The sequence below is a fragment of the Sabethes cyaneus genome, chromosome 2, assembly GCF_943734655.1.
Source record: "Sabethes cyaneus chromosome 2, idSabCyanKW18_F2, whole genome shotgun sequence".
NCBI classification, from domain to species: domain Eukaryota; kingdom Metazoa; phylum Arthropoda; class Insecta; order Diptera; family Culicidae; genus Sabethes; species Sabethes cyaneus.
In genome coordinates, this window is record NC_071354.1 from 17,720,259 (window position 1) to 17,735,035 (window position 14,777).

Consider the following 14,777-nt stretch of genomic DNA (forward strand, 5'->3'; position numbering starts at 1 on the left):
ATTGCCGTAATAAATATAAGTTGGAAAGAAACAGTTGTTAATAGATCATTCGATTTATTCCAGCTAACTCCAATTCAAAAGTTCCACTGCGTCACTAAGCTTGCTAATTATTTACGAGTCGTTTTCGAAATCAGCTGGGTTTTTGCGATTCATCTGGGTGTGCAGGTTTTCCACATAATTGTAAATCATATAGCCCATAATGAATGCTGCAAGTAAAAACAAGAAGCGACATAACTAAGAGCGACAATGATGATCTGTCAGTGCGATTCTTACGCGGTGTTACGATGAAGATCTGTGAGCGAATCCGCCGGAGCGTGTTGGGAATCGTCTTGCTGAAGTAGTTAGCAAACACTCTTTGCTCGAAGGGTGAAATTTTGTGGGTTACGATGCCGCGCACCTTAGCCAGTTCGCCAAATCCATGACCCATTGCTGATGACAATCGTTTGCTGGAGAACTGTCGGCTGGAAAAGAGAACTTCGTTACATAACCAAATCACAACAAATTAAAGGGTTCAAAAATATCACTTGGCGCTTTTATTTCTGGGAATTGAACAACTAAACGTTCAAATTATCTGCTTTTAAATTCATATAACAGTCCTATTTATTCTGAAAATTATATTTTGTAAATCAATCTTTTACAAACCTTTTCTTCGCAAAATCTGACTACGATTTGACTGACGTTTAAATAAGCCAATTGGGGTTGCCTGTTATACCGAAAAACAGCTGCGGCACATTTGAGTCACTGTGATTTATTACGTAACGTTCAAAAGAAAGGCGAGTTCAGTACGGTATCCCCCCGCTAATCCGACACCCAATAATCCAACGACTCGATAGTCCGGATCTCGCTAATCTGGAAATTCCGAATAAAAAAGCATTGTACTTATAGCTTCATTCAACCGAACACTGCTTTCATTGGGTGTCTTTATTTGAGTCAAGATGTTACTCATTCCAACTAAATAGGAAGGGTAAATGGTGCTCCTTATAACTGCGTTCAATTTTGCCAGGAGCACCATTTTTCATCACTCTTCTCAAAAGATTAACGATCTTGCGCTCATTTCTAAGCTAAACAAATATTCAAAAGTATTTTATAGACTAAATTGAGCATTTCTTAGTACAACACAAATTTATTGCGTATTTGCGACAATTTTTTTCGGAAATTTCCAAAGTTGTTTACGTCTGGATGTAAACAACACGATATCTCAAAACCCCACTGACGTTAGTTTGACTGCCGGATTATCGAGTCAAAATTCGTTAATCCGGCCATAAATTTGTCGGATTAGCGGGGTGGTACTGTACTGTGAAAGGAGCATTTTACGAACTGACAAAATAGAGCTTGCTAAGCCCAGTGCAAAAGGCTACAAACATTTATCGTTTTTCTCTCAAACGTATGTTTTTTACCGGGGTATAACTGGGGGAAAACAAAAACAAACGTATAAAATAAATGTAAAATCTAACAACAGCAACAACAAATCGCACGTCGATGTGTGCGTGCGGCAAACGTCAGCAAACTCAACTGCTGATATTGATATTGATTTCTCGTGTGGCTCCTTGCGTTATGTCAAGTACCAACACAGGAAAGAGTGTCTGCTGTCATCGTAAAATGCTTTATATAGCATTTCACAGCATTAAAGAAAACAGCTCGAGAAAAAATCGTAGGCGCTCATTTATTACCATCGTTCATGGTACCCAATTGGCAAATAAGTTTTCCCGATAAAAAATAAGCAAAAAAGTGAAATTTGTTTTCTCTTGCCAAGCAGCAATGAGGTTTCAACAAGCCAATGACAGGAAACCATATTTATGTGACGAGAATCACAGCTCGCTACCTCGCTACCGCTTTACATGCTGAAACTATAACGAATTCATAAATTAACCTGGGTCAGGTTGACTAGCATTCAGTCATAATCGAACTGCTGTCAAAGCGTTCATAAATTAACCGAGATTGCAGCTCGGTTAAACCGACAACATTCAGTTTAAAGCGCAAGTTAAAACTGTCTAACATTACGGATTGATTATTTTCTGCGTGTCCCACACGTTCGCAATTTAGCTATTTGAACCATCAATTAGTCATCTTTGTCTCGCCACTATACCTCTCCTCGCTTCACAAACATATTTTCAATGTGTTTGGTAAGTATAGGATACGTATTATTAAAATATGAATTTGCGTAGGACTCGTAAAATTGCTGCAAGACACAATAATACATATTCACCTATTGGTTACCAACTTCAGCTAGTGCGTACGCGTCACGAAAACTTTATCTGAGGTATAGGATTTGTCGTGGGCTCAAAACGAGAACGACCGCAAAATTGGACCACAAATTGAGTGAATATAATAGCGAATTCATAAATTAACCTGGGTTCGTGCTAACTCGTACCCGAAATTTATGAACGATACGGGCAGTTTGACAGATCGACCCGTAAACCGTAACGCTAGACAGTTTTAACCTGCGCTTCAAACTGAATGCTGTCAGTTTAACCGAAATGCAATCTCGGTTAATTTATGAACGCTTTGATAGCACTGCGATTAAAACTGAGTGCTAATCGACCTGAGCCAGGTTAATTTATGAATTCGCTATTGTGCATTTACTTGATCGATGGATTCCGAGGGGAGTTCAGGTACTGTTTCAAACGTTCCAAAGGTAAAAAAATGACTAAATTGGCAACACAGTTCGTAATGTTTTATCGCCATAACTGGCAACACAGGCTCATTGCATTTCTGTCGCAACCTTAATCGTGACTTCGTGTTAATACAAACGCATTAAACAAAATACAAAAGCATTAAACAAATTGTTTTCGAATACGAACGTTATTGCTTTGTTATTGCTTGTTTGGATAATGAAGGATAAACTACGCTTTATTCACTATGAAATTTCGGCAAACCGGCGTTAAAAATACAAATTCATTTCATGCTGAATTTCATTCCGTTTCTTCTGATAGAACGGTAATTCCTAGGTTTATTTACTTTGCTCGATTGGTTCCAATAATGAAACAGCGATGATGACACAATTTGACATTTTATCTGTCAAAAGCTAAAAACGACCCTTTTTACGACCGTTCAGAAACACGACTGTTTCAACCGTCGTGTCCAGTAAGGGAATGCGCGCACAATATAAGTCATATGCATCTTACCCATTTTCAGCACTCAAAATTGGCTTTTACCTGTAATTTTCAAACTGACTTTCTGTCTTCTACAATCCGGTCATTAGCAATTCTGGCACATTTGCCCCTGTTTAGACTACAGACGGTAGATAATGGATCATTGAAAAAGCTAAAAAATTTCACAGATGGCTCCAACATAGACATGTTCTGTAGAACACACTCGACGAACGTCTATGACCGACTGTCAAACCGCCTTGCAATCTGATTGGTCCACCTAAAAAGACCGGTTCAGATTAACCGTTATCAACCGTCAACAACAACGGAACGGCAAGAAATTATGACGTGTAATTTGTATCAGCCTTAAAGTTTACTCTAAATATGCCACGTGCGGCTTTAGTGTCCATCTAGCGGTGAGCATGAGCAAAAGCTACCTACAATGATCCATTTACAGACGCGCAAAGAGAAAAATTACCAATTCGGCAACACTTTTTTTGTTTATTTTATTTAAACAGTTTTGGCAACCAGTCAGAATTGGATCAATCTTCCTATAATCAGCAGTAAGTTGCGTGAATCGCGAGGTATGTTCCGTGGAACTTCGCGAATTACGACACATATTTTGCAAATTGAACAAGACAATTGAATTTTTTAAAGTATTATATGATATATCGAGGGTAACTAATTCATATGTTGTTAGTAAATCAATAGTTTAAGTTTTAACATTTCAGGTAGATTACAAAACGTAGTCTTCTCTGCCTATACGAAACACAAGTTTGTTTACTTTGCTCGTTTGGTGTCTTGATTTGTCGGTTCGATTGGTGTTTTATGTCACGCTCTTTGCGCGTCTGTAGATTATCTACCATCTGTAGTTTAGACTACCCCGATTTACCATAGAGCTTGCTAAGCCCAGTGCAAAAGGCTACAAAAACTGATCGTTTATCACTCAAACGTATGTTTTTTTACCGGGGTATAACTGGGGAAAAACAAAAACAAACGTGTAAAATCAATGTAAAATCTAACAACAGCAACGACAAATCGCGCGTCGATGTGTGCGTACGATAAACGTCAGCAAGCTCAATGATTATCACAGTCATAAATCTCGCACCGTGTCCCGCTCCCTGTATCGGCTTCTTGAAACTACCCCCAAAACGGTATACCTCGACTAATTCAAGAGCAACATTTCAAATAGGCCGAAGTCAAAACTGACAGTTTCGAGAAAATCGATGTTGAAACTTGAGCATCATTTTTTAACTCCTTATTTGATATAAACAGTGTTGCTTAGAATTGAATGTCACATTATGATGCAAAAACATAATAGTTTAATGTGTAATGCAACAACTAGCAGAAAAAAACATTGATTTACTTTGTAATTTGCAAAAATATGCGTTTGGCCGTTTTCGGAGATCATTCGGTAATACGACTTTTTCATAAGGCTGATTTGATTATCAATTGTTGATGGGGCCTTTGACATGAGGCTTTTATTTACTGTCAGTGGTGATATGATTTTGGTGTTGGGCCAGTTTTTAAACAGCGTTTCGCGCTTGGCCTTTTTTTATCACGTTGTTTTGAAGCGCAATGGCTAGAAAAGGTTAAAAATTCGTAACTGGGACACCGATCAGCTTTATTATTTCTACTAGAAAAGTTGGGGTTTAATTTCATCGGCAAATCTGCCACCGTTCAACAGGTTTGTGAAGCGGGACGTGTTACCCGTGAGGTGCGGCAGTGCGGCAGTCGCTATTGGTAGTGTGAAGCAGCAGCAGTTCATTCATTTAGCATTTCTAACTCACCACAGCGTGCAAGTGCATCACGCCTTGGCAGTTCAGCGATAGTAAACGTCTCGGGCGCGCTACTAACGAACTCTGTCCGGTTCCTCCACAGGTGATATATATATATACAGCGAAATAGTTTTTTTCGTGTAAACCGAAAATTAACTTAAATTTTTGTTGCCGCGCAGGCTTAAGTACTAAACATGTCGTGTCTGTGAATGACCGTGTTATTTATGCAGGTAGCACAAGGGGTCGGACACTCAGCACATAGTGCCCCGGCACTGCAGAGATATCAAACGGCACACCTCTAAAGCCTTATAAAAATAACATTTATAGGGCTTTACACACCTCCGGTTCAATTTTACATATGAAATGGGAGCACTGCCAGTTGTCAAAATCATCTCGCACGGTTGCCAGATCTATCAGATTTTAACGAATTTAACAAATCTTGCAGTTCGGCACTTTCGGTACAGCATCGGCACAGCTCGGTTCGTTTCAAGTCGCCTAACATAAAATCGGCTGTGCCGAGTGACCGACCCCTTGAGGTAGCATCGTATTGTTTTTTCGGTCGTCCGTCGAGTCTCTCGCGCAATTGTACGGCGGGGATCATCTTCGCAGCAGCAACTGCAGAACTGGCTGTTTCTGAAATATTTAATTTGCACTGTTAACAATTGATTACCAACGGAAATTCAAAAATTGTGTATTTATTACTTACTAAACGTACTTAACCGGAGATGGCCAGTGATTATTCGCCACTATGCGTAGAAATCCCACAACAAAAATAGGGCCGAATGCAAAACAAAACACAAACTGCGTATAGGCTTTTTCATACAAAAGGCCCAAGGCACAAAATGAAAACTTTGTTGCCAGTTTTCACATAAGGCTTTTTCAAATTTGCTTTTTAAGACTCATAAAGTTTTCAAATCGCTATGATGTTTGGTATTATTATAGATACTTAAAAAAGCTTTAAATATAACCAAAAAACCAGTTTTTTTATATTTTGTACTTGGGCCCTATTGAAATGTTGCTCTTGAATTGTCGGCTTAAATTTCATCGCTTTTGTCGGCACATTATAGAATCCCTTAGCTGTCATTTTCTACTTGTCAGCATATAGTGTTGATTTTTTTTACAGTGTCACAGCCAGAGACATAAACAAAAAAGTTGTTATTCAATACCTCAATATCTACCAATAGTTTAGTTCCCAATAATTTCGATACCGACCATGTCCACCCGGTGGTATCCGATTTATCAGCGAGGCAATCCGCAGCTGCGAGTGTTTTTACCAAACTTTTGGCTTAAACTGATTCGGCCGGAACACGAGCAACCACCAAACGTGGTACAGTTTGCTTGCTCTATGGAAATGACCAAATACGACGTAAAGAATTATCTGCAGAAGATCTACAACGTTCCAGTGGTGGACGTCCGGACGCGGATAGCACTGGGCAAATCAAAACGGGACCAAGTGATGGGTTATGTTACGAAGGAAGAGGACACCAAGCTTGCTTATGTTACACTGGTAAGTTCTACCATGCGTTGATGAATTAGGTTAAACAAAAACTTATTCCTGTATTATTTCATGGTTGTAGCCCAAAGATACAAAGTTTGAATTTCCAAATCTCTTTCCCGAGGAAGCCAAAAAACAGTTGGAGGACGACAAAAAATCGCTGGATGAAGCCAAGAAGAACCACAAAAAGTATCTGGAGAAAAACAAGCACAGGCCCGGTACCCCCGGCTGGTTCTCAATATAAAATAAACGCATTTGCTAGTAGAGTTTAATAGAAAATTATGCACTGTATGTGCTTTATTCAAATGAACCGAAAAGTTCCATTGAAACGAAATTTTGAAAGTTTAAATTTGAATGGTTTGAATGGTACTGGCTCTGTCAGGTGTAGATTGCATTTCTGCAAGAAAACGAACGTTTTGCAAACATTTCGGACAATGCGCGAAATCCATTAAGTAGAGAACCTGCGGAAACGCGAAGCCGCCAAGCGGAATCAGTAAAAATTGAATCAATCCATTCGGGCATACTTACATTTGGGTGAGACGGGCATATTTTTTGTATTCTGCCAATGGCCATAAAATTACACTTTTGACATTGAATGTTAGATGACTTTCGATTGCAAATGCAGTTCCTGTCTGCTTGCGCCGCCATCACTAGCCGTTCGGCTAAGTTAACTTTCATTTTTGATGGTTTAGCTTTTTTCATTATTTGAGAATATTAATTCTGTAAGCAACCAATATTTCAAAGCTCTGTATAAGTTACATACATAACAATCTTTAACGTAAAATTTCAAGAAATCGAATCTTCGAACGAGTCCGCTTCGTTCATAGAATAACGGTAAAAAATCTTGTAATCAAACTGTCAAGCGGCCATGTTTTCGATGTTTCCCCAGCAGAGCTGCCATAAAAACAGATACAGCCTGAATTCGTTAATCCCACGGTTCTGCTAAGGCAGCCATGTTTATGCAGTCAACATCTAACCATTTGCGTAAATGAGACAGAGTGACACCGCAAAACGTTCTGTTCCTTTCACTCTGCAAAGCCGGTATACTAGCAGATGGGTATTATTTTAAATCTTAGGCAGATTTTTGCAAATACAGCAAAGTTTCGTTAATTGGTGGTTCGTTAATTGGGCGGTTCGTTAATTGGGTGCTCGCTAATTGGGCTATGTGACAACTTGAATGTCAAAATTGTATGGAATTTTCGAGTTTAGAAATTTCTAACAACTGTCAGTCGGCCCAATTAGCGAATCAGCTGGAGTGCAGTCGTGGCCCAATTAACGAATTCAGGCTGTAATACCCACGCCGGCAGTAGATGTTGGCTACGGTCAAACCAGCTAACTGGCACGTTTATCTCGTTTGCTTTGCGTTGACGAGAGCTAACATCAGGCGGGCTCAGGAGTCGTGGGCCCCATTGACAGCTGAAGAGCTAACTTGTGTGAAGAGTGGCGAATATATGATTTCTCGTTTACGTTAACGCTAACATGGTGGCATCGAAAACATGGCTGCCTACCAGCTACTAGGGTCAAACACATTGAGATTGCTGACAGCTACCGTACGCACACTATGCCGCGTATACGTACACGCGATTTGTTGCTGCTGCTGTTGGTTTTTCCATGACGTTTTTCAAACTGGGGGAAAACAAATCACCAACACAACCGCAATTTAGCAAGCTCTATCCAGCTTTTTACGAGCCATAATGGCGGGCGTGCTCGTAATATTTGAACAGCATTTTTGACATTTCCCTAATACATCGCACGTTTTCTTTCTGTACATTCCTTTAGTTTTACCGTGAACACGCGGTTTCATTTACGCAAATGGTTAGATGTTGACTGTAAAAACATGACTGCCTAGCAGGACCGTGAATAAAACCGAATGTCGCTAGTCGATTATTACCAAGGTGATATCTACAGGTGTGGCAAAGTTGGTTAAATGGTGTTAGTGCAATGATGAAATTTCATCATAGTGTGGGTGGAATCGTAAATCGACCAATCACGATGAAGCGTGACGTCAAACTCCAAAAACAAACCCCATTGTCCGACGCGGTTTGTTTTTGTACACTCAAAAAATTCGAAACGTTTTATTCATGTTACAACGTGTAATCTGTTTCATGTGAAAGATTTGGGATGTTTTATACCGACAAATTACTTAATCCGTAATCCTACTACATATAAATTCAAAGCATCCCCCTTATACTTTTGAATCATGATTCCCATAACACATCAATTATTATTATTTTTCTTGAAATCAATAATGCACGGAACATTCAAAGCATACCGGAAAAATATTACGATTTATTTACATTGGTTTTTACATTATACCGTGTACCCCCGTTGGTATGACCTTCTTTAATCTGAACATTTTTAATCTGTACCCCGGTGGTATGAATGCGTTCACATTAAAAACCGATCAAGCGTCACACACAATCGACGTTAAAGTAGACCAGCAAATTAAAAAAAAGCAAAAAATCTTAATGCGTTTCCTCTTGCTCAGGAGCTTTGACAATATAGCTCATATGCAACTTACCTCTCTCCAGCACTCAAAATAGACCATTTTAGTCAAAACTGCCTAGCCAATTTCGTCTTCTACAAACCGAACCTTTAGAATTCGCGCATGTTTGAAATGCTTTCAAAACGTTTGTTTTCGTCAAATCAAAACAAGTTCATAGGGTGTGCGTCTTGCGCGTGTGTGAAAATGAATAGAGTTACCAAATATTCAGATTAAAAATGAACTCGCCCAATATGAACGAGCTGTTTTTCACATTAACGGGGGTTGAGTGTATGTAGTAATGAATATTAAACGTAAACAAAACAAACATGCATCCTATAAGTACATCGCTATAACTTTCACTTATTTTCACTATGAAACACATGTTAATAGTTCATTTTATAGAATGCATTTGGTAAACAAATTATCGTTATTTCTTTTGTTCAAATAATAATTAATTGCCATAAAACATATTAGTTAAATGCCTATGGTATTAAATAGCATTTTACATGAAGGCATATAGTTTAATTGACTAAACTTATAACTATTATTAGCAAATCATTACAAATCCGTGCAATGGTTTAAAACATATTGATCTTATGTGTGGCTCGGTGTGGCATCTATGGAATGTATTATCGCCAATCCAATCCAATTCATTCGGTACCATTTCTACTGAATTGAGTTGCCACATTTTTTAAAGGGTTACCGAAAACGTCATTGTCAAGTCAGACCGCGCAGCGCGAGTACAGTCAGTGCTTTTCCGTTTTTCCCCGCGTTGTAAATAAAATACATCCTCGTCAATATTTCGGTTTCGGATTGTCCGTAAAACATCTCTTGTATCAATCAGCAACCTCATTCGGGCTGATAGGTTGATTTAGGTAATAATAATTTAAAAATAACTAATCAAAATTCATTTTTGGTCCGTGGTGCCCTGCGACTTTCCGGTTTGTTGTTCTTGCTGCTTTCAGTATAATAGCTGTTGATTCTTTTGTCATTTTCTGGATTCAAGTGATGTTTCTTGGAGGCAATTCTTCAGTGCTAGTGCTCTGGATGAGTAATGTAATACTGGCATGGAAATTTGGAGGACTCCCGGAACGTTACCGCAGATAATAGATTTACTAATTCGTTGTGCTAACAGGTGCCAACCAAACAAATTTAACATTTGCCAGCAAAATTGATTGTGTGCGCACCAAAAATGCACTGTTGACGAACGTACAGAAAAACATCCTAGAGGACCAAAAAGTACAAGTACATGATGAAAATGGGAGAATGTATACCAATCCAACACGGTAGCATCGCAAATTAAGAATCAACCGTCGTTTAATGACTTTAGCAGCAAATCCTATCACAAGTTTCATCATCAGGTAAGTAATTTTATCTCCAGAAGGAAAATATATGATTTTGATCTCTTTTTTCTCACACAGTCTTATAATACAACTTTAATGGTGGAATGTATGCTACATCTCCACAACTATGTGGTGATACTTCGGGAAAATCGTAGGCAATGGTATCATTTCCGCCAAAGACATCCTGCACATCTCGTATAAAGTTGCCCGCTACGTTCTCCGCACAATCTTCAGCAGGTCCCTGCGATAACAGGACATCAAAGCTAAAGTGGCCAGCTTGATCGAAGTGCTTTGATTAAAAGATTGCAGCCCACCAATATGGACCATTGGAGTGGCCTTGTTATAAATTATGTTTTTAATTATATTTTATTAAATTATATATTAATTTATTGATAATATCCCAAAAATAAAGAAAAAAATAATATTTAATAATTATATTTTATTAAATTATATTTTTATTCTTTATTATAATTTAATATCACATCCAATGTAATATTACATACAGCAAATGAATTATCAACTTACATTTTATCGTTTTAATCATTGAATATTACGTTGCAATTCATAATTTATTATATTAAATTCTGTTTGTATTTATATGCACGGAAACGTAATATTAATTTTGATACCCATTAAAAGGTAAATATTTATGTGATAGGTGATGAGATGTTACGTAATCCGTAATAAATGTAAAGCATATTTGCGTTATGTGTGGAACACATAAGGATCATGGTTAAACGTCATGTCAATTTGATGCATAGAAAATAATACTTTGTATGTGTAGCATAATAAATTGTAACGGGTATAATCTATTGCACCGTTTTATTAGTGTATCCCAATAGCATATACGTTTATATTTTTTTGAGTGTAGTTTGACGTCGTTTTCTGATTTTTCGCTACTAACACCATCAAATGTCTTCATCTGCCACACCTTTTTAAATCTCATTGGATTATTACGGTTTTGAGCTGCAACAGCAATCCAGCTTTCTACGAGCCATAATGGCGGATGTGTTCGTAATATTTGTACAGCATTTTTGACATTTCCCTAATACATCGCAAGTTTTCTTTCCGTGTGTTCACGGTAAAACTAAAGGAATGTACAGAAATAAAACGTGCGATGTATTAGGGAAATGTCAAAAATGCTGTTCAAATATTGCGAACACGTCCGCCATTATGACTCGTAAAAAGCTGGATACATGTGTCGACCAACATTTGAAAGGGGCGGATAAGCCAACTGTCAAACAGAACGAGTGAGAGTTATTTTTTGCTGGAGCAGCATAGGAAAATGAACACTCACTCGTTCTGTTTAACAGTTGGCTTATCCGCCCTTTTCAAATGTTAGTCGACATTTCACACTACTTGAAGAGCGTCTTTTGTGAATAGCGCCGGAAAGAAATTAGTCGACAAACCTGTTTTCAAAAAAACCGTTTCGGCTTATTTCGTCGATTAACAAACGTCAAAACAGTAGGTAATCAATCAGGTCGATATGTTTCTTCTTCGTCTCTTTAAAGGCCGGGAAAATCCGTTCTGAAGAACAAACGGATTTCGGTTACAGTTGAGTTGATTTCGAATCACAACCGACGGCAACGACTTTCTCAGTGCGCGGCTAGCCAAAGAACGAACGAACGATTGAATCTTAATGTTTTAAGTAGGTAGTGAATAATTTATCAACTGCAAATGAAAAGGCTGTGATTACGAGTTTTAAACCGTTTAGTTTAATATTAGGAAGCTTTAGTTGTGTTCAACGGTCAAAATGGATGAGGAGAAATTTTTGACCCCGCGGAAGATATTCCAGAATGCCTTTAACGTGGCACGTAAATCTACCACTGGTTCCCCGTCGGTAGCAGTGTACACTCCTACCTCGTTGTCCCGGTCGGCAGCCAATAGCAGCCGATTCAATTTACTGCCGGTTATTCAAACCCCGCCTTCCAGATTGGTAAACGGAAAGGTAATAAATCCGTTCGAGGCTCATCTAACGGATCGGTTGCATTTGCCATTAATCTGCAGCCCGTCACTGTTTCATCGACCCAGTACCCCACAGAGTGGGAGCACTCAGCAGTTCGAATGGACAATAGATGAGGTTTCGTATCTGGGACCCGCCAACGTAGAACCGCATGAAACGCAGTTCATGGATACTCCCGATCCAGTATTGGAAGCTAAAGCCCAAGCGGCAATTAGTACCTACTTTAAAGAGCATAATATAGGTATGCAATTGTAAACCCGAGTACGTAATTATCCAGAAGAATTTTTTAAACTAACGGTCGTTTTTTTTTGTTACTCTCCAGTTCCTAGTCCAGTAGACTGCCAGCTACGTAAGCAAAAAATACTACTAAAAAGTGAAAGTTCTTCCGGCGTCAGTTTCATAGACAGCCGTAATTCAAAACGGAAACGAGATGGAATTGCTCAAACCTTACTGACATTCCCACCGAATTTACCCAAAGAAATGGAAGAACTCCTGGCCCGTTTCTGCACTTATCACGATGTAAGTAGTCAAACATTTTTAACAGCGGTTGCACTATTTCAACTGTATTCTGTTACAGGACCAACAACAGGCGAATGAGAGGATGAATGAATCGGAGGTCAGCATTGATCACGACGCAAGAGATGCCTCTTTGAGGCGGAAGCTTTTTAACTGTATGAAAGGTTCGTTTGGTTCTGAATCAGACGGGGAGGACTCTCTTGACCAAATAGACCTGCGGTCCTTGAGCCCCGCACCGGTTACCCCTGAACTGGATCGAGAATCTGTGCAAAACTTGAAACGATCGCGATGTTTCGGGTCTCAAGAAATTTATATTTCTCCAGGGGATATTTCTATCAGTCCAGTCGTAGCCGACAGTTCAGTTGCTCAGAGAGATAAGGAATCGTTCGGTGCGCTGTCTCCGATTTCTAAGAGCTCGACGTCGCCCTCGCCCTTGAAAGGGCCTGCCACGAATTCAACCGAATTGCCTGGATCGGACTGTGACCACGATGCTATATACCGTAGCACACCCGAAAAACCCAAAACAGGAGGCATCCTCAGTCAGATAAATTGCAGTGGTACCAGTCATCACATGTCGGTCGATCTAAGCGAAAGTTTGCGCGGTAAATATCATAATTTATAAGCTTTTCTTGTTCAATAAAGAAACCATAGGTTTTATTTGAATGATTTTGATTTCATTGATATTCAACATGCTCTAGTCCAGCAACGCTAACTAAAATTTCAATTGTTTTTTCTTGCTTGCTTCCTCTTTTACAGGCGACAAACTGGTTGATACAACGACCGAATTTACCGAAGAAGAGTTATCCTACGAAGACAAGGTGCTCGGTTCATCCCAATCCACGTCATCGATGTCCCAGCATCCCACCACTCCGCTGAGGCACACCAGCAGGCAGAAACGTTGCAACAGGAAAAATTTGTCTCGTTCGTTTTTGCTTTACTCTGACGAGGATCGTCTCGCAGAAGAACAGGATCATGATGAGGACCAATTAAAAGCACATGTATTACAGCAACGAAGCTTCAGTGCCGTCACTGTGGGAAAGGAAAATGTTCTGCTTCACATTAGTGACAGCGAACAAAAAGTCGCCGGTATCAAATCGGAACGCGATGGAAAGCACAATCGTGGTAACATTTATCGCATGGATAGTGGATTTAACGAAGATGAAACAACACGCGGAAGCCAGGAGACTGTTGATTACTTTGAGACTGATGTTTCGATGCAATCGGAGTGTTGCAGCGGTTGGACGCCCAACCGAACGGGCAACAAAACGGCGACGTCCGCCGAGCAACATCTTGCCGGTTGCTCCATAAGACTGTAAGACAACGGCTGAATTTATGAGATTTGTTTCGCCTCTTTGCGGCGAATATCTTATTGTTAGGATAGGATTTTTTTCAATTCGACTCAGGACAACAATGCGGTTTTAGGAAATTTATGCCATTTCTTGTCGTTCCTGCAATTTATTTCCGATACGTATTTTAGCTAGTATTGTAATTTTTTAAATTTAGAATTTTGCATAAATAAAATTGTGTTAGTACCACTGTTGAATTTATGTTAGTGCCATTTTCGAATGACAATCTTCCATCTAAACATGCCGTCACTTTTAGGTTTAAATCCTTTTTTTTTGTCCGTTTTTTGGATTATCCAGCTGATTGCTCAATAGCGTATAAAACTCTATGCCGGTTCCTTTTGTGTTGTCAGTCAACCATTAGAGTATCAGAGATACCTCAAACACCCGTTCTACCTGACAGGCAATGTCGCCCACTAAAAACTCTACCTGGTTTTTAGCCGACACGCCTATGCTCGTAGGTAAAGTGACCAGATTTTTTTTGGATCAATGCGGGACATATTGAATGGTTTATTTGCTAAATCGGCTCGGTAGTAAAGATGGAATCATTTAGAAATTGGCCACATCATTTTGGCGATAGCAGCGTTATGTCATTTGTAAACAGTTCTGGTCGGTATATTTTTTTTCGCAGAGGTATAACGTGGTTTTAAGATATTCATCATGCAGGAGGAGAAATGAAAGTAATTGTGTACGGTCACCTGCAGAATCCATCGGCGGGACTGACAAATTATCTTAAAAGAACTATGGTGTGAGTAATTGAGGGGT

The 14,777-nt window shown here is 39.2% G+C and overlaps 3 protein-coding genes across 4 annotated transcripts; 2 read left to right on the forward strand and 1 right to left on the reverse strand.

Annotated features, from left to right (window-relative positions):
• Positions 1-40: 40 nt before the first annotated feature.
• LOC128737536 (cytochrome b-c1 complex subunit 8) lies at positions 41-660 on the reverse strand. Of its 2 annotated transcripts, none has more exons than XM_053832204.1 (3): positions 643-660; positions 274-461; positions 41-206 (listed from the first exon to the last, which is right to left on the reverse strand). In XM_053832204.1, exons 2-3 carry the CDS (start codon positions 425-427, stop codon positions 112-114), a joined length of 249 nt encoding a protein of 82 aa, XP_053688179.1. In that variant the 5' UTR covers positions 428-461; positions 643-660; the 3' UTR covers positions 41-111. The 2 variants fall into 2 exon arrangements, with proteins under 2 accessions (XP_053688179.1, XP_053688178.1); XM_053832203.1 differs by lacking the exon at positions 643-660 and adding an exon at positions 525-616.
• A 5,365-nt stretch (positions 661-6,025) lies between these two features.
• LOC128737541 (probable 39S ribosomal protein L23, mitochondrial) lies at positions 6,026-6,629 on the forward strand. The gene is made up of 2 exons (XM_053832208.1): positions 6,026-6,374; positions 6,445-6,629. The coding sequence occupies exons 1-2, from the start codon at positions 6,081-6,083 to the stop codon at positions 6,604-6,606; spliced, it is 456 nt and encodes a 151-aa protein (XP_053688183.1). The 5' UTR covers positions 6,026-6,080; the 3' UTR covers positions 6,607-6,629.
• Positions 6,630-11,818: 5,189 nt separating this feature from the next.
• LOC128735145 (protein aurora borealis) lies at positions 11,819-13,985 on the forward strand. The gene is made up of 4 exons (XM_053829641.1): positions 11,819-12,394; positions 12,476-12,672; positions 12,731-13,256; positions 13,426-13,985. Exons 1-4 carry the CDS (start codon positions 11,944-11,946, stop codon positions 13,983-13,985), a joined length of 1,734 nt encoding a protein of 577 aa, XP_053685616.1. The 5' UTR covers positions 11,819-11,943.
• Positions 13,986-14,777: the final 792 nt, after the last annotated feature.